The following is a 26,033-nucleotide window of genomic DNA, read 5'->3' on the forward strand; positions in this document are numbered from 1 at the left end:
GTACCTTAGTGGTCTAGATGGCTAGCTAGTTAGCGTGTTCTCAGCTGCATTTATTATGGACAATGATTGAGAGTAAATAAAAATTAGACATAACACACAGGTAATGACACGGAAGGAGCAAAAGCTCAGCCCAGATCTGCACTATTTCACATTTTCAGCCTCACACTTTTAGCAAAACACAGCGCATGGTGTTCTGCAAGCCACTAAAACACAATTCTCTACATTAGACAGAGAAATCTTACATGATTTCACTTCTTTGCCATTTCAAAACACAGTCAGATTGTTTTCAATTCATGCTTTCTTTTTTATTTCCACAAAGGTTTTTGCCGTATTTATGTACTATATTCTATTTAGAAAATGGTCTGCTCTGAATTTCAGTGCAAAACCCAACCTCAGGAAATGCATGGATGTATTTTAACATTGTTGAGAGGAGTAAACATGTTCATCACTGTGAAGTGCCAGTCTTGTTTGTTGTGTTTGTTTATTAATGCACTTTACCTTAACAACATCTCTGAATAAAATCAAAGCCAGACTATGTGATTAGAAAAGCAGAAATACTAAAGCTGTAATAGACTAAGCACAACATTGTGTAAATGCTTCAAGTAGAACCAGATGAGCTCTGTGTGGGCCATACAGTCACAAAATTGGGTTTTTATGAATTATTGCATGGCTTTGAATGAAATATTCTATTTCGCAAAAGAAATGAGATGTTCTGCTACTTGTGTGTGTGGCTGAATGAACTGTGTGCAGTGTTTGGACAAAATGAGTCCTGTTTTCAAAATCATGACTAAGCAATCGTAAAAAAAAACTGTAAAAGCTAGCTATCCAAAGCTGTAGGAAAATTACTCAGACTGCATCGGCTGTTACAGCTGATGTGACTGAGTTTGCGTTCTCCTGGAAAAAAGCAGTTTTATTGTACTACTCGCTATTGTTCAAGCAGAGTTAGGAACATACTCAATGACTCTCTTAGCATCATTATTCACTAAGATCTTTTAAGTGATTTTAGTGCTTGATCAGATTCGTGGTTCTGAAGTCTTTGATGGTGGTAAATCAATAAATGTAGCCTAAAATGGGGAATTCCACCGATTTCTGCATAATTCTATTGCTAGATTTATGGCAGTCATGGGCTGGAGGTTAGGGAACTGGAAGGTGACCTGTGACCGGAAAGTTGCCGGTTCAATCCCCAGTGCTGACAGTCCATGACTGAGGTATCCTTGAGCAAGACACCTAACCCCCAATTGCTCCCCGGGCGCCGTGGATAGGGCTGCCCACCGCTCCGGGCAAGTGTGCTCACTGCCCCCTAGTGTGTGTGTATTCACTAGTGTGTATGTGGTGTATCACTTCACAGATGGTTTAAATGCGGAGGTGGAATTTCCCCATTTGTGGGATTAAAAAAGTATCACTTACCTTAACTTAAGATGTAAACAAAGTCATTCAGAGTTTGATGTCAAATTGCGCATCAGACAGACACAGTGGTGCTGAGAGGAACTAGATATCTGAAGCATTTAATGCTCCTCACAGAAAACTATGACATGAATTGGTTATGAATATGCTGCTTGATGCCTGAGAAGCTGTTTCAGGACTGGCCTAAAATGTATTTTTAAATATCTTTTTCATGGCAGAGGGGAACATGCAGGGCACTGTAAGACAAAACAGTCCTCAAAGAAATGCTTTTTTAATATTTATCAGAAATTTATTATCGTCAGGAAATTTCTCTATAATTAAATATCACATCAAACCACTCTGAATGGCTTTGTTTACATCTCAACAAATGAATTATGCAGAAATTTCGAAACACTGGTGGAACTGGTGCGTGAACTCCTTGTAATTCTGCATTGCCAACATCCCTGCTACTATAGCCTAGATATCTCCATTAGGTAGCTATTAACTAGAATGTGTGGGTGTCATAACATTACTGACTCTGGATTGAATACGTAATAAGTAATAAAGCAAATAATTAAAGTACTACTACTATTAATTAGCAAGCAATTAAAGTACTACAAATTTTAATAATTCTGATGATAACATTACAAAAACTTACATTTCAGGCTGAATTGCTGTGAGTTCCTTTGCCTTTTCCTGTATACACATAGAAAAACAACAGCATACAAGCGAGGACTTCAAATACACTTAGAAACTTAAAAACCTGGATGTGCTGTCATTTGGAATTTAAACCTTACCCACACAGACATCTGAACCTCATTGGCTATCTGTAGGAGGAGTCGTCTTAGGTCAGCCATGGGGAAATGGGTGGCTGACCGCTGGAGGCATAAGCACAGCAGGAATGATGGGGTTAGTTTGTGTGTTCCATCATGGCTGTCCACCCTTGTGAATATCTCCTTCATGACTTGTTCTTCACGTTCCACATCATAGACAAGGACGAGCTCTCTCCCCACAGGATCCCTCAAGCAGGGCAGGGTGTTCACAGTGCCTTCTGACACAGATAATGCACAGGATTTACACAGGGGAGGTGGTGGCTGGGTTGATTCAGCCAGGCATGACAGGGTCACAGCAGGAGGGTCACTTTTCATCCCTTCAGTGACAGGGTCCTTGAACATGAAGAGGTAATGGTCACCAAGGCCTATAACATCTCCCGACTGTAGTTCTGTCTCTTCACTGATGCTGACTCCATTCCTCTTCACTGCAGCCCCACGCAGGGGCTTCAGCACGGTGACATCTGCTGCTCTCCTGGGCTCCTGCTCAGGGACAGAGGCTGGACCAACCTCGAGTTGCCTCACACAGCAGTGCTGTTCTTTGATGTCAGGGGCCCAGAGCTTCACATCTATAGCAGGCCGCTCTTTCTCCTGGTCAGCGGGCTCAGCGTCATGGCCGAAAACTATGCTGCTCTTGCTCAGTGAGTAGATGATGAAATCCTGAAGATAGAATGAGATGGAGTATCAGTTTTAGGTGATGCTATAATACTACAACCAAGACAAGTATCCACACAATTGGCCATCACCTGCCAAAGGGTCTCATTTTTATTGCACGCTTCTATAATTTAAGAATAACTTTGTAATAAGTAGGGCTGTATGATAAATCGTCATTTTTATCATTATCACAACATGAGTTTCTGAGATAAATACATAGTTGAGAAGTGTGATGACAGAACAGATCAAATTACTTCATACATGCAGCAACAGGGATGCAATGTTACATTGCAGCACAAACTGTTAGAAGCCTAATGAGTGCTTTGTTGCGCTGGACTTGAAAGCTGCTTTCCCACATGCGGGAAGAGTAGCTTAACCACTTAGCTAAATGGCCAAATGCACCAAACGCACACATGGACAGCTCAAAAACTGCACCATCCTCAACAACAAGCCTGTAAAAATTAGGACTGTTCTCATACTCAGTGTCGTGTTCTAAGTGTGCAAGGCAATTATAGCTACGATCACAACAAAAATTAATTTGCTTAAAGGAGAGGTGAGCATTTTATGCCCAATTTATATTACATTTTATGTAAATATATCTATGTCTAGCCTATCTTGAACTAAGGATGGTCAATATGGCAAAAGTACCATATCACGATACTTAAAGAGATTTTCACAATACACGATATTTGATTCTGATATTTTGAGACAAAGACACAATTCACTATTAGTGATATTTTATTACATTTACATTTACATTTCACATACAGCACTGCACTAAATACAACTAAACAGGTCTAATTATGTTTTCTTTTTAACAAACTGTGCACTTTAAATACTGACGAGATCCATGATGTGCTCAGAGAAGCATATTACCTATCATTATAACAGCACAATATTATCATATTGCCCATCTCTGCCCTGAACGAAATGTTTGATGTCTGAAGTTTGCATCTATAGTTTTGCACTGTGAGGTTCACTGTAAGTTAGACCTCACTAATCAGCACTGTGCAAACTGCATTCCTAAATCATCACACACTCGTCTCAGACCATATCAGGTTCTTCAGTAATCTCAAACAGACTTCCTCTTCCTCTGAAACTACGATATACTATAATAATAAACAATAAGCAATCTCACAGATCTGTTACACCTGAAACCTCAGGTAGCCACAACTGCCAGAGAGTGCATCAGTGCTCTGATAGCAGCTCTCTGCTGTCCTCAGATGAATTTCTATGTGAGCAATGAGATAGATAGCAATGAGCAAGACTGGGAAGAGGATCACTGGGGAACAAGACAGCAGTAAAAAGTCAGGCATAATGATGTGCATGAAGTACAGACTTGAAACAGTGTCCTGCTGTGATGCAGACAGTGTAAGCTCTAGCTGAGGCAGCACTGCTTTAAATGGAGCGGAGACCAAATCCCACTAATGAGCCCAGAGTGGCTGCTGTGTATGTCAGTCATCAACCCAGTGGGACACAGTAAGAGTAAACAATTTTTTTCATCTTCGCTACACTCAGTGTGTTTGTATTATGTCATCAGTTTATAAATAACCAACTAGAAGTTTTGCTGAGTGCTACTTAAAGTAGTTAAAATAGGGAAAAGCAAGCTAGATTAAGAAGAACCTTCTTCAATCCTACTTAAGATCGGGCAGGGGTGTAGAGCTCTGGCCTCGAGGGCTGGTGCCCAGTAGTTTTGTAATTCCCTACACACACACACCTGCTAAATCTGGCAATCAGCAGATTAGCTAAATCGGGTGTTATTGATGTGCTGGTCACAGGCCTCCAGGACCAAAGATGAACATATAAATATTTATAAATAAAAATATATTTCACAGTTTCCTCTCTATCACAAATGTAGTTGATCAGCCAAAGTTTTGTGTCTGAAGCTCCTTTAGTTTTGCACTGGAGTTTTCAGGCTAAAGCAGCTAACAAATAGGGCTGCATGATATGTGCATAAAATACCATGCTGGATATTACAGTAATGTGCCTCTGACTGGATGTGCTACAAGTACTGATTTTTTAGTCTCTCCTTTAAGCAAACAGCAAAATATAAAATAACAGAAGCGCCATTCACTACTGTGATAGATCAGTATTGTCACTAATAAAACAAATGTTTTACATACACTGTAAAAATATTTGGACTTTTCACTTACAAAAGTTAGAGTCTGGGCTGCCTTAAAAATTTAGAGTTATGTGAACTTTTAATGAGTAGATAGGGCATAAAACACAGATTCCTGTTATATAAATTAAACATATGAAATTCAATTAAGTCAAAATTTCAAGCTGTAACATGGAGTGAGGAGGCGGATGCATACGCTGAGAAAAGCGACTTTTATTATGGGCAAATCCAGGGTCATGGTCAAAACGGTCCAGGTTCAAATAGCTGATACGGAGAGCAGGAGGGACAGACATGACAAAATGAACACAGAACCTCAAAAAAGAACCAAACACCATGAGAATACAATACACCCAACACGATCAAACATCCAAACAACAAAGACCAGAAAAGACAAGGGGCAAACACAGGGCTTAAATACAACAGGGATGATTAGGGACAGGCAGAAAACAGGTGGTGACAATCAGGAGCGGAGTCACAAAACAAGGGGCCGGACTAGGAAACCAAAACAAAGAAAACACGTGGACTAGACCAAAACAAAACACGAACACATGGACAGGACCGGGAGGGGCCAGTCATGACAGCCTGAACACTAACATTGTAAGTCAAAAGCCCAACCATTTTTATGTAGACACATAAAAACAAATCAAGATATATGTAATTCCTTAATAAGCTCCTTTTGGAGATGTGAGTTTGTTGAGACGGAAACCATTACTGCTTTGCACATTTAACTTACATAAAGAATGAACAGGTCTGAAGTATATTTAGAGACTAGTAATTTAGGTTAGAGTAGTTTTTGAGCTGTGCACATGTAGATTGGGTAATTGGAAGTTACTTGCGCTTCATGGGAGAGCAGGGTTCAAGCCCAGCACAGGTAACCGCTCATTACACTTCTAATACTTTTTTCTGCCAATCTATTTACCTCACTCTGCCACCATGTGTGTGAAGTAATATGTCCTGTTCTGCCCACACATCTTAGTGATGAGTTTATTGTGGAAATGAATATTATGATAACAGAAAAATGGAAAAACTGCTCTAGTACCAAGTTATGGAAACTTAAACCCAACAATCAGCAGTGTTCAAACTACATGCCTAGTTTAGTTGTCTAAAAATAATACAAATAATACAAAGTGCTACATTGATCTTAAGAGGCAACTGGATATTTAGCTCAAAGAGTCATACATAATTATGCTGTGACATTTATGACATATTACACAGACCAGCCAAAATAAAAAAAGAAAATCTACCAATTCTGATCTGTTATGTATTCAAACTCACCAGTCCAAACAAAAACGAACACACTTCAGTCTTCAAGGTGGCTACTACTGTTTTTAGCCACAACTAATTTAACACAATAATTCAGTTTCTCTGTAAATATAAGGAACTGCCTGCCTGGTTAAGACAGACATTCATTATGTTGCTAGATTTTTCTTTTAAATGCACTAAAATGTATAATGACTGCTGCTCTATATTGGAAACTACTTCATGCTACTTCAGTGTACTTGCTTATATATAACTAGAATGCCCTTTATTATGTCTTTCTCCATCATATAGCTGAGATCTTTATTCCCATTTACACCTTATTCCAACTTACACCACTGTTGTAAGTGAATATATAATGTATGTTTGTGTTGTACAAGTGTTTGTATGTACCTGCTGCTGTCACAATGTAATTTCCCTCAGGATGATTAAAGTTCTGCTGTCTGTCTATCTATCTATCTATCTATCTATCTATCTATCTATCTATCTATCTATCTATCTATCTATCTATCTATCTATTTGACTTACCTTCCCTTTCGACATTATTCATTTTAAATACTATTTCTTCACATGACTGCTGCACATCTCTGACCAACATCATCTAGCAAATGTCTTTTTAACAGTATCTTTGTGTGTTTACTTATGTGGTGCTGATCACTCAACAGGCAAAGCTAATCTGTCAGGAAATGTGTCCACCCTCTGGATACCCTGCATTCGAAACACTACTTCCTGTGCTGTGTTTATATCCATCTGATTTTTGCACACATGGCTGTTTTTCAAGGGATTTTCCCCTCTGCCGGGCACTCATGATCTCTCTGTGTTCTTTTCCAATGGGATTGAGGTGTTATGGAATAAAGCTTTGTTCCATGGCACACTGACGTCATTTCGGCTGTACTGACCCAAAGCTACAGCGTCAAAACCCCGGAAAGGCGAGATATACAGATCAAAAGCTATTACAGCAACATCAGTACTATACATCGTAATATGCCTTTTTCAGTCATACCTTGAGGGTTATAGATGGAGCATTGAAAAAAGATCAGAATTAAATGGATTTGATTCAAATGTGTCCATGTGATTAAAATGTATTACATCATCCCAGTTAAGCGAGTAAGCCAAAAGTCAAGATTGTCTTCACACATTTTATTCACATGGAAAAACTCATCTGAGTCAAGCAAATCATGTGCTGCCCTTTTTGTAGTGTGAATTGATATAGTGTTTACACCAAAAAGGCATGACAGGAATTCCACAAAAACAGTAGCAGTTGTACTGGATGAGGCAGGAGGTGAGGGCAGTGGAGAGTATGTGCATATGTGTGTGTGTTTTGGGGGAGGTGGTATTCTGTACCTACCTGTGTGTAACTGAAGCCCTGCAGTAGCAGGAAGTAGGGGAAGTGCAGCGGTGGGTGAATGGAATACTGTGTGTGGTTGTCATCGCTGCTCTCTGTCTCTTCTTTTTCACTGGCTGGACAGTGCGGCGCTTTGTGGGCGTCTGATTTCTCCCCCAGTGATTGCTTCTTAAGGCTATTCTGGTTCTCAGGAGAGGGACCCTGCTGGCCTTGGCTCTCTGCTCTCAGGTCCGCTTCACTACGGCTCCGCCAGAGACCACCGTCCACAGCAGCTCCACACACCCTTGCGACCAATGCTATGGACTTCCCCCGCGAGCGCGTCTTCTGCAGTTTACGGGCCTGAGCATTGATCCCTGTGGAACACCGCACATGGAAATAAACACATCAGGGCTGTCACTAACATTTACACAAGTAATCAAGTAATCTAGTTATTATTGTGCCAGTTCATCAGTTAATCAGAGGTTTTCTTTACAAGCCTTTTGCAGAGTCTTTCAAAGATCCAAAATACTTCACTGAAAAAGATATAATAAATGAAACACTGTGACAAATAATGCATGGAGATGTGTGTCCAACAGGCTCTGTTTCTTACTATGATAAATGTGTAAATATGCATTATCAGGTTATCAGCATATATCAGCACATTCAGTTGAAAGTCATTTTTAATCCCTGCTTACGCCAGCTCTGATTAAACATGCACATTTGAAGTATTTGATGCTTGTAACAGACATTTGAGTGGAATATTCTTTGCTTTTTTTTAGACTGTTAGCTTAGACCCAGTTTAACAAACTTTTACTTAATATACACTTGTACGATATATACATGCAGTTTGTAACAGTAAACATCATATACATGTACACGTGCTTTGGTGAGGTCTACATGACTTACATGCCATATGGTTGCTATGGTTCCTTATGTATCACACGACCCATTTAACTTCAGATTATGTTTTGTGATGCTTTTACAATTCAGTGTTATTCAGTGTTTTCAGTTCCAACATTTTTTACGAATATGAACCCAAAACTGATTCCCGGGAATTGGATAGGAATTGGATATCTGGGACACCTAGACTTTCCAAAATGTTTTTAATACAAATGAACATGTATTTTTTTTACTGGTTTGCAAGAACTTGATATATTAATTAAGGCCACGTGATGTGACAAAGCTGCAAATTTGTACATTTCTATTTAGTTTGTCTCACAAATTCTCATTAAACAAAACAATAATAAGATCTTACAGGTCTGAACTTTGCTCTAGATATAAACATGTGCACATGCTTGGAACGAAATCAAAGTGAAGTCAACAATAATCACAGTAAAGTTAACAATAAAGCCTTGTGCATCTTTAATAAAGTGACAGAAACACAACAGTACACAGAAAGCTCCCGTTCTAAATACTGATACATTTTACTTGATCACCTCCCGCTGTGTAGGTCTGTGGTGTCTGAAGTAGTCCACTTTGTCTCTGAAGCAGCAGACATAAAGGAATGGCTTGGCATTTGGGGTTAGCCTTATCCTAACACAAAAACCAGAGCATTTCTGTTTACTCTTGCCTAAAAGGAGGTGCCTGACTCAACTGTGTGAGCAACAAGCTATGGGCCAGCTGGTATTGAAGCATGAATTACTGTAATATTTTCCAAATTCCAGCAGTGTGTGACGGTTGGAGGCATTAGTGTATGAGACGCACATATGTAACAAAAGTTTTGAGAAATTCGATGTTGAAGTTGGCTTCTTATTTTAATTTCCCGTCCCAACTTAAATGGTGCAGCAATTACACTTACACGTGTGTACAGGTGCCAGAATGTAACGTCTTCTCTATGTAAGGTGGAATGAAAAATTCAGTCAAAAAGCTTGCGGATAGGAAATACATTTCCGCTTTGTAGAAATTAAGAAATTAAGATGTGAATAAAATTTAGCACAATTTTTACTGGACCTGCAAGACTGGTGTTAGAGAGCGGTATATATATCTATATATATATATAGATATATATATATATATACACTGCTCAAAAAAATAAAGGGAACACTTAACACAATATAACTCCAAGTAAATCAAACTTCTGTGAAATCAAACTGTCCACTTAGGAAGCAACACTGATTGACAATCAATTTCACAGCTGCTGTGCAAATGGAACAGACAACAGGTGGAAATTATTGGCAATTAGCAAGACACACTCAATAAAGGAGTGGTTCTGCAGGTGGGGACCACAGACCACTTCTCAGTACCTTTCTGCTTTCTGGCTGATGTTTTGGTCACTTTTGAATGTTGGTGGTGCTTTCACACTCGTGGAAGCATGAGACGGCCTCTACAACCCACACAAGTGGCTCAGGTAGTGCAGCTCATCCAGGATGGCACATCAATGCGAGCTGTGGCAAGAAGGTTTGCTGTGTCTGTCAGCATAGTGTCCAGAGGCTGGAGGCGCTATCAGGAGACAGGCCAATACACCAAGAGACGTGGAGGAGGCTGTAGGAGGTCAACAATCCAGCAGCAGGGCCGCTACCTCCGCCTTTGTGCAAGGAGGAACAGGAGGAGCACTGCCAGAGCCCTGCAAAATGACCTCCATCAGGCCACAAATGTGCATGTGTCTGCACAAACGGTTAGAAACCAACTGCATGAGGATGGTATGAGGGCCCGACGTCCACAGATGGGGGTTGTGCTCACAACCCAACACCGTGCAGGACGCTTGGCATTTGCCAGAGAACACCAGGATTGGCAAATTTGCCACTGGCGCCCTGTGCTCTTCACAGATGAAAGCAGGTTCACACTGAGCACATGTGACAGACGTGACAGAGTCTGGAGACACCGTGGAGAGCGATCTGCTGCCTGCAACATCCTTCAGCATGACCGGTTTGGCAGTGGGTCAGTAATGGTGTGGGGTGGCATTTCTTTGGAGGGCTGCACAGCCCTCCATGTGCTCGCCAGAGGTAGCCTGACTGCCATTAGGTACCGAGATGAGATCCTCAGACTCCTTGTGAGACCATATGCTGGTGCGGTTGGCCCTGGGTTCCTCCTAATGCAGGACAATGGACCTCATGTGGCTGGAGTGTGTCAGCAGTTCCTGCAAGATGAAGGTATTGAAGCTATGGACTGACCCACCCGTTCCCCAGACCTGAATCCGATTGAGCACATCTGGAACATCATGTCTCGCTCCATACACCAACGCCACGTTGCACCACAGACTGTCCAGGAGTTGGCGGATGCTTTAGTCCAGGCACATGGAGGCCACACACAATACGGAGCCTCATTTTGACTTGTTTTAAGGACATTACATCAAAGTTGGATCAGCCTGTAGTGTGTTTTTCCACTTTAATCTTGTGTGTGACTCCAAATCCAGGCCTCCACTGGTTAATAAATTTGATTTCCATTGATGATTTTTGTGTGATTTTGTTGTCAGCACATTCAACTTTGTACAGAACAAAGTATTCAATGAGAATATTTCATTCATTCAGATCTAGGATGTGTTATTTGAGTGTTCCCTTTATTTTTTTGAGCAGTATATATATATATATATATATATATATATATGTGTGTGTGTGTGTGTGTGTGTGTGTGTGTACATATATATGTACGTAGGAGTGCAGAAACAAGGAGGTGGTAATAATGTTGTACCTGATCGATATATATAATAAGACACTGTTAACCTACAAAATATGTTAACAGTGGCTTATTAACTTTTGTATATTCCCCTACTCAGAAATAGTGGTGAAAAAATTCAAAAGAAGGCAATATGTTCCCAAACTGCTGATGGGCAGCGTATGTTAATGTAGACATGAGCCCAAAATAAAAAAGTGGCATCTTGTGCATGAGCCAAGGTCATTAGGAATGTGAAATGGACTGTGTGCAGGAAGCAAGCTCAACTGGGGGAGCAAAAATAAATAAATAAGTAAACACAGATTAAAAGTGGGCAGAGTAGTTGGTTGCCTGGGAACAGCGAGATATATTTAATGGTCTCTCAGAAAGATGGGCTACAAGTATCTGTAAACATTCTTTCCTTGTGAATCTCAATGTGGTGGTACCGTGTGAGGGAGATTCATATTACAACCCCATTTCCCAAAAAGTTGAGACGCTGTGAAAAATGAAAATAAAACTAAAATGCAATGATGTGTAAATAATTTAAACCATATATTTAAATGAAAATACTACAAAGGCAACAAATCAATGGTTGAAACTAAGAAATTGTATTGTTTTTGAACAATAGATAGATAGATAGATAGATTCAACTTTATTGTCATTACTCAGTATAAGTACATGGCAACGAAATGCAGTTAGCATCTACCAGAAGTGCAAATAGTAGCAAATAGTGCAAAAAGAGAGTGTGCAAGTGTGCAATAAATAGGCATAGTGCAACATTACAGTATATAGAATAAATTACTTATAGATATGCAAAAAAAATAGATTATAGATGTGTAGATATATACATGAACATGTTGGAGATGTACACTGTATAGAATAACTGTTGCGATGTGTTATTTACATGGCAGTAGAATGTTACATTTGTGCAGTGGTAATAATGATGAATAAAATAAAATAAAACAACAGCTCTGATTGGTGAGTGTAGTATGAAAGGCAGTGTTCATAGTCCGCTGTGTGCAGTATGAGTGGTAGTGATATCAGCGAGGTGTGGAGTTCAGCAGAGTGATTGTGGAGGGAAAGAAGCTGGACCTGAGCCGACTGGTTCTGGCCCGGATGCTCTTGTATCTTGTATCTCCTCCCGGATGGAAGTAGGTTGAACAGTTTGTGGTTGGGGTGGGAGGGGTCCTTAATGATGCTGTGTGCTCTGCGCACACAGCGCTGGTGGTGAATGTCTTTGATGGCAGGGAGCTGCATGCCTGTGATGCGCTGAGCAGTCCTTACTACCCTCTGCAGGGATTTCCTTTCCGCCACAGTGGAGCTACTGTACCACACGGTCACACAGTTGGTCAGTATGCTCTCGATGGTGCATCTGTAAAAATTTGTGAGGATCTGAGGAGACAGCCGGTCTTGTTTTAGTCTCCTCAGGAAGTAAAGACGCTGCTGTGCCTTCTTGATGAGATGGGAGGTGTTGAAGGACCATGAAAGGTCTGCCGAGATGTGGATTCCCAGGAACCTAAAGCTGGACACACGTTCTACCTCTGCTCCGTTGATGTAGACAGGAGAGTGTGTGCAGCCCTTGGTTTTCCGATAGTCCACGATGAGTTCTTTGGTTTTGCCTGTGTTCAGGATGAGGTTGTTGGTGGTGCACCAGGAAGTCAGGTGCTGGATCTCCTCCCTGTAGGCCGATTCATCGTTGTTCCTGATGTGGCCAACCACTGTGGTGTCGTCTGCAAACTTGATGAGGATGTTAGATGTGTGCAGAGGAACACAATCGTGGGTGAACAGGGAGAAGAGCAGAGGGCTCAGCACACAGCCTTGCGGCACACCAGTGTTCAGGGTGATGGTGGTAGACATATGACTGCCCAATCTCACAGATTGGGGTCGGTCTGTCAGGAATTCCAAAACCCAGTTACACATGGGGGTGCTGATTCCCAGGTCGCTGAGCTTGGTGACCAGCCTAGTTGGGATGACCGTGTTAAAAGCAGAGCTGAGGTCGATGAACAGCATGCGGATGTAGGTGTTCCTTTCATCCAGATGGGTGAGGGCAGAGTGAAGAGCAGTGGAAATTGCATCCTCAGTCGACCTGTTTGCACGGTATGCAAACTGGTGGGAGTCCAGGGATGGTGGGAGCACTGTCTTTAGGTGGTTGAGGACCAGTTTCTCAAAGCACTTCATCACAATGGGGGTGAGTGCGACTGGGCGGAAGTCATTAGGACATGCAGCAGATGAGCACTTTGGCACCGGTATGATGGTGGATGTCTTCCAGCATGCCGGAACAGCAGCCTGGGCCAGTGATAGGTTGAAGATATCGGTGAAGACCTTGGCTAACTGTCCAGCGCACGCTCTGAGGACACGTCCAGGGACGCCATCTGGACCAGCAGCTTTGCGTGCATGCACCTTGCTCAGTACAGACTGTACATTATCAGTGGAAAGTGTGAGGGGGCTTTCATTGTGGGGAAGACCACTCCACGTGCTGTGTTGGTCATTCCTCTGGTCGAAACGAGCGTAGAACTGATTAAGCTCATCTGGGAGAGAGGCACTGCTGGCTGAGGGGGTCAGGGATGGAGGCCTGTAGCCAGTGATTGCCTGAATGCCCTTCCACATGCGGCGGGGGTCAGAGTTGTGGAAGTTCTCCTCAACAGACAGTTTGTAGATGTACTTGGCTTTCTTAATCCCTTTTTTCAGGTTTGCCCTGGCTGAGCTGTAAGCCTCGGCATCGCCAGATCTGAAAGCAGCATCACGTGCTTTCAGCAGTAGGCGAACCTCTGCATTCATCCAGGGTTTCTGATTAGGAAAGATTTTCAGTTGTTTAACAGAAGTGACGTTGTCTATGCATGAGTTGATGTAACTCATGACTGCTGAAGTGTACGTGTCCAAGTCTGTGTGAGATTCTGTGGTGGCTTGAGAGGAGAACACACTCCAGTCAGTGTTTTCAAACTGACGCTGTAGTGTAGAGATGGCCCCCTCTGGCCATACCTTAACAGTCTTTGTTGATGTTTTCACACGTTTGATGAGTGGCACATACTTCGGGAGCAGGAACAATGAGAGGTGATCAGACTGCCCCAGGTGGGGGAGGGGTACAGCCTTGTATGCCTCTGCAATATATGCCCATGCTGAATTTGATGCCAACAACACGTTCCAAAAAAGTTAGGATGGGGCCAACAAAAGGCTGGCAAAATTGCTAATACTAAAAAAACACCTGGTGTTTAATTAGCAACAGGTCAGTAACATGATTGAGTACAAAAAGAGCATCTAAGAGAGGCTGAGCCTTTCAGAAGTAAAGATGAGGAGGAGTTCACCACTTCGTGAAAGACTGCACGAGCAAATAGTGCAGCTTCACATCTACTGAGAAAACGAACTCGATTTCCCAGAATCTCCCGGGAAATCACACGCTCACGACACTTTCTGCTTCCCCTCAGGACACTCATTCGCACTCGATCTCCCAGAATACATTGGAAGATCAGCTGACTCCGGATTCTCCCCCACGGTCCTATCCGTGTTCTCACTCACCTGAGTGGTTTCACCTGTGTGTTTATCATGTGATGTTTTTAGTTAGTTTAAAAGCCCGGGCTTTAAGAACAGTCTTAGTGAGGTATGGTTTGTCCATGGCAACTACTGAGCGTTCTTCTGACTGTCTTCCTGTGTACGATCTGTGCTTTGTTTACCTACGATTCTGGTTTTGGATTTCTCCATTGAACTTGTCTGCTTTGAATATTCTGCCTTTGTTTTCTGACCCTCACGCTTGCGTTAAGACGACGACATTGGACTGCCCCTTTTGTTTGTTTGCTCCCGCTAATCCCTTTCTGTGTTTTGACCTTTACGTCTGTTTCTGGATCACGGTTTTGGATGATTACAACATGAAAACTTGTGCTTCTTTTAATGTCCGCATGCATCTGACTTTCATGACACTGTTACAGCAACAATTCAAGAATAATGTCTCTCAATGTAAAATAGCAGAGAACGTTTGCTTTTCATCATCTAATCATTAAAAGATTCAGAGAATCTGCAGAAATCTCTGTATGCAAAGGACCAAAAACCAGTATTTGCTGGCCGTGATCTTCGGACCCTCAGGTGTCACTGCATTAAAAACAGACATACTTCTTTAGTGCAAATCACTGCATGGGTTCAGAATTGCTTCTGAAAACCACTGTCTATGAACACTTTTAAAACTCTAAAACATAAAGAAGAAATCATATATAAACAGGATCCAGAAGTGGCGCCACCTTCTCTGGGCCTGGGCTCATTTAAAATGGACTGAGGGGAAGTGGAAAAGTGACCTGTGATCCGATGAATCAACATTTGTGTTAGTGTAGTGCTAAACTGCACTGCCTACAGTCCAGAGCAGTCACCCACTGAAACATTAAGAAATGCAGTAGAGACTCCAAGGTGTTGAGCAGCTGAAATCTTGTACAAAAACAATAATGAGAAAATGTTTCACTGTCAAAACTGCAGCAGTTGGTCTCCTCAAACACTTACAGAGTGTTGTTAAAAGAAGAGGTGAGGAAAAACAGGGATAAACATGCCTCCGTCCCAACTTTTTTGGAATGTGTTGTTGGCATCAAATTCAAAATGGGCATATATTTTTCAAAAAACAATCAAATTTCTTCTGATTTGTTGTCTTTGTAGTCCTTTAAAAATATTGTTTACATGATTTACATCCTATTTTTATTTACCTCCTACACAGCATCTCAACTTTTTTGGAAATGGGACTGTAAGTGGATTAAAAATAATACCTGCAGTCACTGTATCCTTGTCTCTGGAGCTCTTTTCTTCCACGCTGGCTCTGCGCTGGATCTCAAAGCGTCGAGCATAGCCTTCTCTGGGCTTCCAGAGTGATTGCAGGAGGAGCGGCCGCTCATTGTCCCCAACGACCCGCACACACTCCGTCCTCCACTCCTGCTCTCCGATGCAGCCAATGACATCACACAAAACATAGGCATCGGCCTCAGCTTTGCTCAGGCAGTATCTGTGAAAACACGTTAAACAGTCTGAGTCATTCTACGGTGAACGGGGTGAACAGTGAGAAAAGCATTCAGAAATCTGCATGTGTTGGTTGTGTCACAGTACACAGCTCTTTCCAAAATAAAACAATTAAAAAAGAAGTTGTATAAATATCAGGACCTATAAGCTAGTTAGGCTAGATAATGTCAGCATCAGTGCTCAGTATCGGCCGATGCTAAACACCAAAGTAGTTGTGAAAACAGCCTGAGGGCCTGTTTGTGGGTCCACACTAAAATTCTTCACTCCTTGCTGCATGACGTACTTTTAACTTTTAATAAATCTAAGAATAATTTGTTTTAAGATTAATGTCTGAATAATAAGTTTTGGGTTTAACGGTTAACGTTTAATCCATTAAAAGGGTCACACATTCTTCTGTCAGATAATTGCGTTCATATGCAGTTAGGAAAAAGTTTTACAAAATAACAGAAACTAAAAAAAACGAAAAAAAAAAAACAGACGCCCACACAAACACACTCTCAGTTACACACACTCCAAATATGTCTGGTTGTGGAAAACGCCAAAACTGAAAGAAATCCAGTTTGTAAAAGTTCAGAGTCAGCATCTTAGTGGTCTGCACTCACCAAGGAATTCACTTCAGCTAGAATTTCCCACATCTCCAAGGCAAATAAGACCTTCGCCGTAACTGTAACAGACGTCTGCTCATGTGCACAATGACTGTTTCATGCTTTTAGCAACATTTATCTGGAAATGCTCAGTAATAGTCATTCATTTCAAGTCACGGCACTGCAGAGAAAATGTACAGACTGAGTTGATGATGGACAACTCTCATGCGCTCAGCTTCTGCTATTGCAACTGTGGTTTAAACTTAAATTCCATTCCTTTTGCTCATAAAACCTTACAGAAGAATTTACAGTTAGTTACACTGTTGTTACTAAATAATTCATAGTAGTTGCTGGATAATAGTCACTGAGATGAATAAATATTCTGAATAGTAAGACAAATAATAAGCCTGCATTTGAACAGGTTAATGTTATTCAGATCCTGTTCTGACCTATAATGAATGGGGAGACAAGGAGTTTCTGGTCTTAAAGTAATGTGCTGGTGTAGGTAACTGATGTTATAAAAGGTAGGAGTTTACAGATGTTTTTAATCTAATGGCGGAGAGTTTCTGACATGACTGTCCTGCCAAGCACCAGTTGTTACCTAAATAATTCAACGTTGTAGTTTCAAAAACAATTAGCAACAATTTTCAATAGGTAGAAAACATACAGTGCCCCCTGTGGTTCAATATGCACTTGTGAACTGCAGAATTATGAAATGTCATTTTCCTATAATTTCCACCACTTACTTTGGAGCCTATCAGAATTTTTATGGAGCCTATCAGTGCTCTGTATGCAACTATGAGCTGGAGAAAAGAGGGGGAACTAAGATAAAATAAGATGTCGAGCGTGAATGAAACACAGAGACGTTAAAGCCACTACACACCAGATGTGTCATATCGAAACCTTTGTTTATAATGAAAGGACGCTTACTAGTGTCAGAAATTGCATCAACAAGCAGCCAGTCTTTTAGGTAACCAGCTAATGGTAAGTTACCTCAGCTAACATTTCAAGCCTAGCCTTTTTCAGCTTGTATCTATTGAGTTTGTGAAGAGGTAGTAAACAGATGCTGAGTGTAAGAAGCTATTTTGAACACTTTTATTACATTCAATTTATATGAGTAGAGCATACAAATGAACTTGAACCTAGGTTTTATCAGCTCTCCCGGCCGGTTCTCTAGAGCAGCACTCTGCTAAAATGTCCCCTCCTGCACACATTTCAGCAGCAAAGTAATTTGCGACCTTTAAGAAACATCACAGAGAGAAATTGAATGAATTGACACAGGCACCCCATCTAGCTCTAATCTTTTAAAATAGAAAAGGCAAAGCACCTACAGGCTGTCAAAGCTAAGAAGCACTAAGAAATACATTTTAATGTCTTTCTCCCGCTGATTTCATACAGTAGAGACAGAAACCAAGCCTAGTCAGTCATGCTGGCATTTTCCTTAAAGGAAAGTTTCCTTTGTCTATAGGCAAAATAAAGAGTTCATTGTTTAAAGGGTGTTGTTTTTGTTGTTTTTATTTTTTTTTTACATATAAAGATATCAAAACTGTACTGTTACCATGGCCCAAAAACTGCGATACATAACAAACCATGGGCCCATTATACTGTTGCATGCCTAGTGCTTTTAAGAGTATGTACAAGAGATGTAAATGACTCTGGCTGCCCACTATTGCCTTCAAAAAGCAGAGCTGGTACACTATTTACAACTTTATACTTCAATATGGCAGGGCTAAACTGCTGTAGGATGAACAAGAGGATTTATGTAACTGTGATACTTCTGACATCCCAAAAACAATTAAATCAAAACACACCATTTTTGTAGCTTAGTTTCCATATACAGCTCACATAACCTTAAGGGGTGAATGGTTTGTTTTGGAACTTTGACAATGTTTATGCACTACATCTTTTATTTGAAATATTAGTTGATTGTTCAGTTTTCCATAAAATGGACACTTTAAAGTGATGATTCAGCAAATACACGTATTTGCACCATTTTCTCTCACTACAAAATGTAGTCAGCCATCAAAGAGATAAACTGTACCTCCAAAGACTGCATTTTTAGGGCTCCACTGGAGTTACGGGGCATTTTTAGGGCTCCACTGGAGTGACGGGGCATTTTTAGGGCTCCACTGGATTTATGGAACTAATGCACACCAGTGCATTTTTATATGCACTTTGTCCATTTTTACAGCAAACGGAATGTCATTCAGTGTCAGAAACCGAAGTGGCAATCAATTACTTGTTAGTTAGATTAGGCTTGTAGCTCAAGAGAAAACTAAAGAACATAAACAATGCAAAAAACTAAACTGAACTTCAGACACCAAACAGGTCTTGGCTGATGAACTGCATTTAGGGTAAAGGAAAAGCTGTGTACATTTGACTTCTTCCTAAATTATCACTTCAGACTAGAGCTGTTCATGGGTACTCGAGTACTCAACTCACGTAACGGGCTAGTTTTCGAATACTGAAGTGCCTGAGTACTGAGTACTGAGTGCCTTTTGAACTTCCAGCAAAGCGTAAACAGACAATATGTTAAACGTCCTAACATGACAGAAATGTATGGATCAATAAAAATGTAAATGATCTTTATTATTAGGTTGCTTGAATGCTTGTGTGCCAATGTTTGTAATTGTTCTGTCAACAGATACCTGAACCTGTGTAAGAGAGACGTTTAAGTCAGAGGATTCTGTAGCCTACATGTATTACTTATGGTAAAAAAGTTATAAAAAATGTTATCATTTTGTTTACACTGTCAGGTACAGGCATAAATCCATAAAGCAATGGCATTACAGAGCAATGGTTAAAGTTGTGTATCTTTTAATAGAATTTAACAATAACAACTGTTTAGACTGTGATTATAAAGCAACATTTAAACAGCAATATTCAAATAAATTTAAAGCTCTGCTCTTTCTTGAGAGGTTTATACCTGTAACATTGCTGTTTGACACATTTTCAGTGTCACTGGGTTTTAGTGACAGCCACAAACTGCACACTGTCCCAAAATGCCTCAGAGAAATTTAATGGGATATAAAATGAAACGAGTAAGCAGACATTACTTGACTTAGCTCAAACAATAATGAATGACACATCCTTTCCCCAACTAGACAATTCTACCATAATCTTGAAAGTGGTCACATGACAAATAAAGTGGATTTGGGTAATCAGTACATTTCATCACAGGATGACAAAGAAAATAAACAGGCTAAAAGCAAAACGTCACAGTTTTGCAAGTATGTTATACTTTGCTACTACAAAACAAGTGCCTGAATGTGAGCACACTGCCAAGGACATACTGTTAAATATGTGACTGGAAAGGCAGAGAGTGTGCGGCCAGCTCTGGCACAGCTTTTTCGCTAACTAGGCTAAGTAGTCCGGCTGACGTTAGTTAGGTCCAGAATAGTAAGCGACGGATGCTCCTCAGCATACAGCACTGCAGTGTTTAGTGTGCTTCGCTAGCTCCTCTGAAGAGGTAAATTACGACACATATCCAACATAAAAAAATTTTGATTTCCGATATTTATAAATCAAATAAAATGTTCTCAAATTTTAACCTCCACTGCATTCTCAAAAGAAAGCCTGCAGGTCTAAGTGTTTTTCCCTATTGTTAACTGGATCATTAACTCTTATGGACACTCCAGTATCAAAATTAACTGAAATTCACAAATCTACTTCAAAATCTGGATTACCAATAAAAATACATTCAGATGGAGGTGAACTGTAGCACCATAGAGCTCACACCAAAACATTAAAACTACAGTAATGCATCAAGAGTCCAACTTAAGGCTGCCCTCACCTCTCTAACGCCTCTTTGACCAGCTCTTTGGCGCTGGAGTGGGTCGTGGCCAGGACACTTTTATAGTTGGCACCTTCACAGATCTCGTTGCCGAAAATCTTCAGAATACCAGGCGCTGTGATGTGATTGGACAGTTCAGAGGGGTCCTCTGTCACCTCCGGCTCTTCTCCCGCTGAGGCCATCTCTCCACGGGCCCTGAGCATGCTGCGGCTGAACACGGAGGACAGGCGGTGCTGGTGGCGGCGGATCTTGCTCTTGGCCGGCTGTCTGATACCCACACTCTCCGCCGACCTGGCTGTGCCACTGGACGAGCTGGACCTGGACAAAAGAGGGCAAGAGTGACGGAACAATGCTGGCAGCACAAAAGTACAGAACCACATCTGGCTGTGGCATCTCAGAACCACATCAACCTCTCTGTTGATCCACAATGGGACATCCACTCCAAACAGAAAGAGTCTAGCTTCTGCTGGTAGTTGAGGCTGGAACTCTGTACCTTGCACCACTCTACCTCTGAACAAATCAAAGAACAGTCTGTAGATTATGACTGATCCTGTAATCTGCTTAGTTGAGAAGCATGAGGGTCTCTGAGGGCCTTAAGGCCTGCATCAACACCATGTACAAATCACACACTACTATATTTCACTTTCTTCCAGCAAGGAAGTGAAATATTAAACCCTTAACTATTTTTAAAGAAAACAAAAAACAAAAACAAGACTATTGAAGGACATGTCTACTGCCACTATATAGGGTACAGCACTTTAAATTAAAGGGGAATTCCACCTTTTTTTCAAAATAATTGAATTGTTGTGAAGTAAACAAAGTCATTCAGAGTGGCTTGATTCTACTTACTGAGTCAGAACTGTTCACAGTGATGATGAGAGGAACCAGACATCTGAAGAGTTTAATGCCTCTAAAAGCTACATTACAGAGAGTTAATACATGGAATTGATACAAATGCGCTGCCTGGTGGCTGATACTTTGTTTTCAGATCATTCTGAGACCAGGTTTTCGTCATGAAACATATTATTGAAACACATATACGGTGTAGAGGTACATGCAGAGCACTGTAAAATAGTAACCAAGGAAAACATTACCATTTATTTTACCATCATCAACATTACATATAAAAACAGAAGGCACATGTAGTTCACTGGTAGTTTTGGATAGTACATAAACGTGTTATATTTGTGTTGTAGACATGATGACCCCTGGTTCCTATGACCATAACTACAAAGAAGTCAGAGTTAATAAGTTTCTCTACCATGAATGTTTTCACATCAAACCACTCTGAATGACTTTGCTTACATCTCAATTATTAAATCGTGCCAAAATTTAGAATAATCTGTAAAGTTTTCCCTTAAGAACTTTTACAAATGTAACACTTATCTGACATAATTATACACTTATATAATATACACTTACTATACAGTTAAACATTGGTTAGTATTGTTAATTGAAAAGATCGAAGAGATTCAGCTATCTAATGTGGATAAACTAGAAGGGCCTGTGTAACAAACTTTCTGTCAGTAGGCCTGTAGAAGGACTGTAGAAAGCAGAGAGTGAGAGAGAGAGAGAGAAATAGAGAAAGAGAGAAAGAGAGAGAGAGTGAGAGAGAGAAATAGAGAGAGAGAGAAATAGAGAAAGAGAGAGAGAGAGTGAAAGAGCGAGAGAGACAAATAGAGAAATGGAGAAATAGAGAAAGAGAGAGAGAAATAGAGAAATAGAGAGAGAGAGAGAAAGAGAGAGAGAGAGAGAGAGAAATAGAGAAAGAGTGGAGGATGAGTACAGGGCGATGGTGAAGGACTTTGTCGCATGGTGCAAGCAGAACCACCTGCAGCTCAATGTGACAAAGACAAAGGAACTAGTGGTGGACCTGAGGAGGGACAAGGCACCGGTGACCCCTGTGTCCATCAGGGGGGGTCAGTGTGGACCTGAGGAGGATTACAAATATCTGGGTGTATAAATTGACAATAAACTGGACTGGGCTAAGAACACTGACGCCCTCTACAGGAAGGGCCAAAGTCGTCTCTATTTTCTGAGGCGCCTGAGGTCCTTCAACATCTGCCGGACTATCCTCTGCTATCCTCTATGCTGTTGCATGCTGGGGAAGCAGGCTGAGGGTGGCAGACGCCAACAGGCTCAACAAATTGATCCGCAAGGCCGGTGATGTTGTGGGTGTGGAGCTGGACTCGCTGTCCGCCGTGTCGGAGAAGAGGACGCTGTCTAAGCTGCAGGCCATTATGGACAATGGCTCCCACCCACTCTACGGTGATGAGACACAGGAGCTCATTCAGCTCAAGACTCACTCTACCAAAATGCACCACAGAGCGCCACAGGAGGTCATTCTTACCTGTGGCCATCAAACTCTATCACTCCTCCCTCAGTGTGTGATTCACAAAACTCAATACCAAAACTTCATATGTGCAATAACAACAATTGTGTGTGCAATAACTCAGAGGGACACCAACTTCATTTAAATAATTTAAATAGTTGAACTGCTTTATACCAGATGTTTCATATTTATTATCACAATCACCGCCACCTTACTGTATTCATAAGTACTTAAATCTCGTGTACATACTGCAAATTTCTCTATATTGTTTTAAATTATTAAAGTGTTTATTCTTTTATATAAGTGGCTGCAACTGTAACAACTGCAGTTTCCCCCTGGGATCAATAAAGGAATCTGAATCTGAATCTGAAAGTCACTTTTTACAGTGCTCTCGGTCTTCAGTGAAGAGAAGAAACCACTTACTGAACAGATCCATTGCTCTGCTTCCTCGTGGCCTTTGAGAACGGCCTCTTGGCAGCTGAGGTGAGAGAGATGTCCACAGGTGACGGAGGAGGGAGGCTCCTCTGAGGCGTTAAAATCCGCTCACTCGATATCATAGCTCCACTAAAGCTCCCCTAGAGCAAGACAGGCTAAAGAGAGCGGCCCTGTCAGACTGACCAGCGTCCTTTAACGGCTAACATCCCTTAAAAAAGAGACCCAAGTCTGTAAGTCGACTCCAGTAGGCGGTCATGTCCTGAGCGCGCGCTGGAGGTTTTCATCCAAAAAACTCTGGCGGGTTGAAAGTGCTCCAGTCATCTTCATGGAGGCGCTAACTTTACCTCTCTCTCTCTCTCTCTCTCTCTCTCTCTCTCTCAGAATGGACTGTGCGGCCGAAAAGTGACAGAAGATAGTGAGCTTTTTCTTTTCGTAAGCAAAACTGAAGCGAGCTCAGGCTGAGCTTCTCCTCTGAGGTGGCTCGGGTCTCTTTCCGCGCTGCTCTGAGTGAGTTCAGGGGGTGTGATGCTGAAGCTAAAGGGAGGGTCTGTGGGCGATTCACTCTCCCTTCGCGTGAGCCGAGAGACTTCAGGTCCTCTTCATTCATTTTTTAAAAACCGGCACGTTTTAGAGCAGATACGCTGTGAGGAGGTTCTCGAGTGGAGCGGTTGTTCTAACACTTTGTCATACCGAGCATGCGCAGATCATTCGTGCAGCGTACAGTCTTAAAAAGGTGTTTATTACGTTCTTCGCGCGGTGAAATGGTTCTGGGGGAGAGTGCGTTGTATGTGGTTCTGGATAGATTTTGGAAATGGTTCTATATAACACCATAACACCAAAAGCGTGCCTTTTTATTATTTTAAGATTGACATCGTAACAGAAGAACTTTTTTGGTGCTATAGAGTACCAGTTTAAACAAAATAAAAAAAGAACATATGCAGCACATTCTCTATCGATCTGACTAACCAGCACCATGCAAATAACCATTTAAGCATGAATGGGCTCTAAATGTAAAATTTCGAAAAAACCCATTTTACACAAGCGTGTAACTGTGTTTGAGGCGTTTTATAGTGTTTTTACTGTAAAATTACTACAGACCCAGCTTAACATTACCTGCTTACCCCCTGATGAGGTGATTTAGGCCATTAAAACATTCTACCTATACACTTTAATCCTGTGGTATTTTCTGATGGGGTGTTTTAGGCTACCAGAATATTCTACCTTGTTACTGCCAATATAAAATTATTCCATTTTTTACTTCAGTTTCCTCAAACTATAACAGACACTGATCAATTTTTTTAAAGACAAAAGAAAAAAAAGTAACATTGAAGTCACTTTGATCCTGTATGACAAATAACTAAAAAACTCTTTCATCTTGAATCTTTCAGTAATCAATGCTGGTCATTTTCATAGTTCTGTCATAGTTTCATAGTTCTTTTTTTTTTTTTTTTTGTTCTAAAGCACCTTAAGAGCGCCCCCATCTGGCCACTGCCTGACCCTGTACAGACCAAACCATTGCTGGATGCACTGTCACCCTCAACTTTGTTACCGACACCTGCCTTGTGGTTCCACTCAGTTCTGCCTACTTTACAGTGTTCTGTGTCCACGTGTTGGTGTGAATACTGTTTGAATTCATTGAAGATAATCTACTGAGCAACACCGACAAGTCATCAGTGAGATGACTGGAGATCCTACGGGATGAAGTCCTCCCTCTGGGTGAGTAAAGGAAATAAAATGTTGCAACAAAAATGAAAGAGCGGGAAAACTGACTGTATTTATTTGTATTAAAGCAGAGAATGAGACGATGATTATAAAGATATCTGCTGAAGTTGAAGCCATCAAAGAGCTCTGGAGGACACTGGGAAGGAATCTATGGAAAAGCCTCTGGGTAAGTAAAGAAAATGAAGAGATGTCATGATGATGGTATATTTACTTCATGCAAAAGCAGGAATAATATGAGATAAGTATTCTGTTTTACTTCATTCAGAAAAATCTAGTGAGCAGAACCCGAAGACATCTGTCCCGGATGAGAAAATCCAATGACAACCAGATACTATGATAATGACACAGCTGTGTGCTTGTGGATTCTTTTCGGGATTATCCTCTGGCATTTACTGGACTGTTACGGCTGCAACTTCCATTGTGGCCTTATCATGATGGCGAGGAGAACAAGGTACTCTTGTGGTGAACTTCTTACGCTCCGAAACACACCGTCCAAAACTCCTGCTCCTTTATTGATGCATCATCACCTTGGTATTTTGCGACGTCCTAAATATTGTCATCGGGGTCTTGGTCGGACTTTTAACTATTATCAGCACCCCAACAATATTCCCTCATTCTTGGCATCATTCCGCCGTAAATCTTCCCAGGCAACGGCGGGCTCAGCTGATCACATAAACAACCAGAACCTATGTTACGTATCTACAACATCTCTTAATCATCATACTCTTAAATGCACTCTGTTCAATGTTCGTTCCTTAAATAATAAGGCAAAGTTTGTCACTGATACTATCCTGGAACATGACATTGACCTGCTCTGTCTCACGGAAGCCTGGCAGCGGCCTAATGAGTATTTCTCGCTCAATCAGACTCTGCCTGCACATTATCAGTATGCGGATAAACCTTGTTTAACTGGACGAGGTGGAGGACTTGCAGTGGTGTATAGATCTGGCCTTAAAGTTAAAACAGTTTTAATCCCAAATATAACCTCGTTTGAGTGTTTGGCACTGGTGGTCTCTACTGGTAAACCTG

At 41.2% G+C, this 26,033-nt stretch overlaps 1 protein-coding gene across 4 annotated transcripts in view; it reads right to left on the reverse strand.

The window, feature by feature from the left end:
* si:ch211-176g6.2 (ras-associating and dilute domain-containing protein) overlaps nt 1-23,944 on the reverse strand; it is a 45,314-nt gene extending 21,370 nt beyond the window's left edge. For all 4 annotated transcript variants that reach the window (XR_005131364.1, XR_005131363.1, XM_037544459.1 and 1 more), the window contains exons 1-6: nt 23,271-23,944; nt 20,516-20,833; nt 15,892-16,124; nt 7,592-7,941; nt 2,181-2,873; nt 2,042-2,079 (exon numbers count right to left, since the gene is read on the reverse strand). Coding sequence is in view for 2 of the 4 variants with exons in the window: in XM_037544459.1 (XP_037400356.1) it covers nt 2,042-2,079; nt 2,181-2,873; nt 7,592-7,941; nt 15,892-16,124; nt 20,516-20,833; nt 23,271-23,404 (1,766 nt within the window). In the remaining 2 variants the exon portion in view is untranslated. The remainder of the gene's footprint in view (nt 1-2,041; nt 2,080-2,180; nt 2,874-7,591; nt 7,942-15,891; nt 16,125-20,515; nt 20,834-23,270) is intronic.
* Nucleotides 23,945-26,033: the final 2,089 nt, after the last annotated feature.

The sequence above is a fragment of the Pygocentrus nattereri genome, chromosome 13 (genome assembly GCF_015220715.1).
Source record: "Pygocentrus nattereri isolate fPygNat1 chromosome 13, fPygNat1.pri, whole genome shotgun sequence".
Classification (NCBI taxonomy): Eukaryota; Metazoa; Chordata; class Actinopteri; order Characiformes; family Serrasalmidae; genus Pygocentrus; species Pygocentrus nattereri.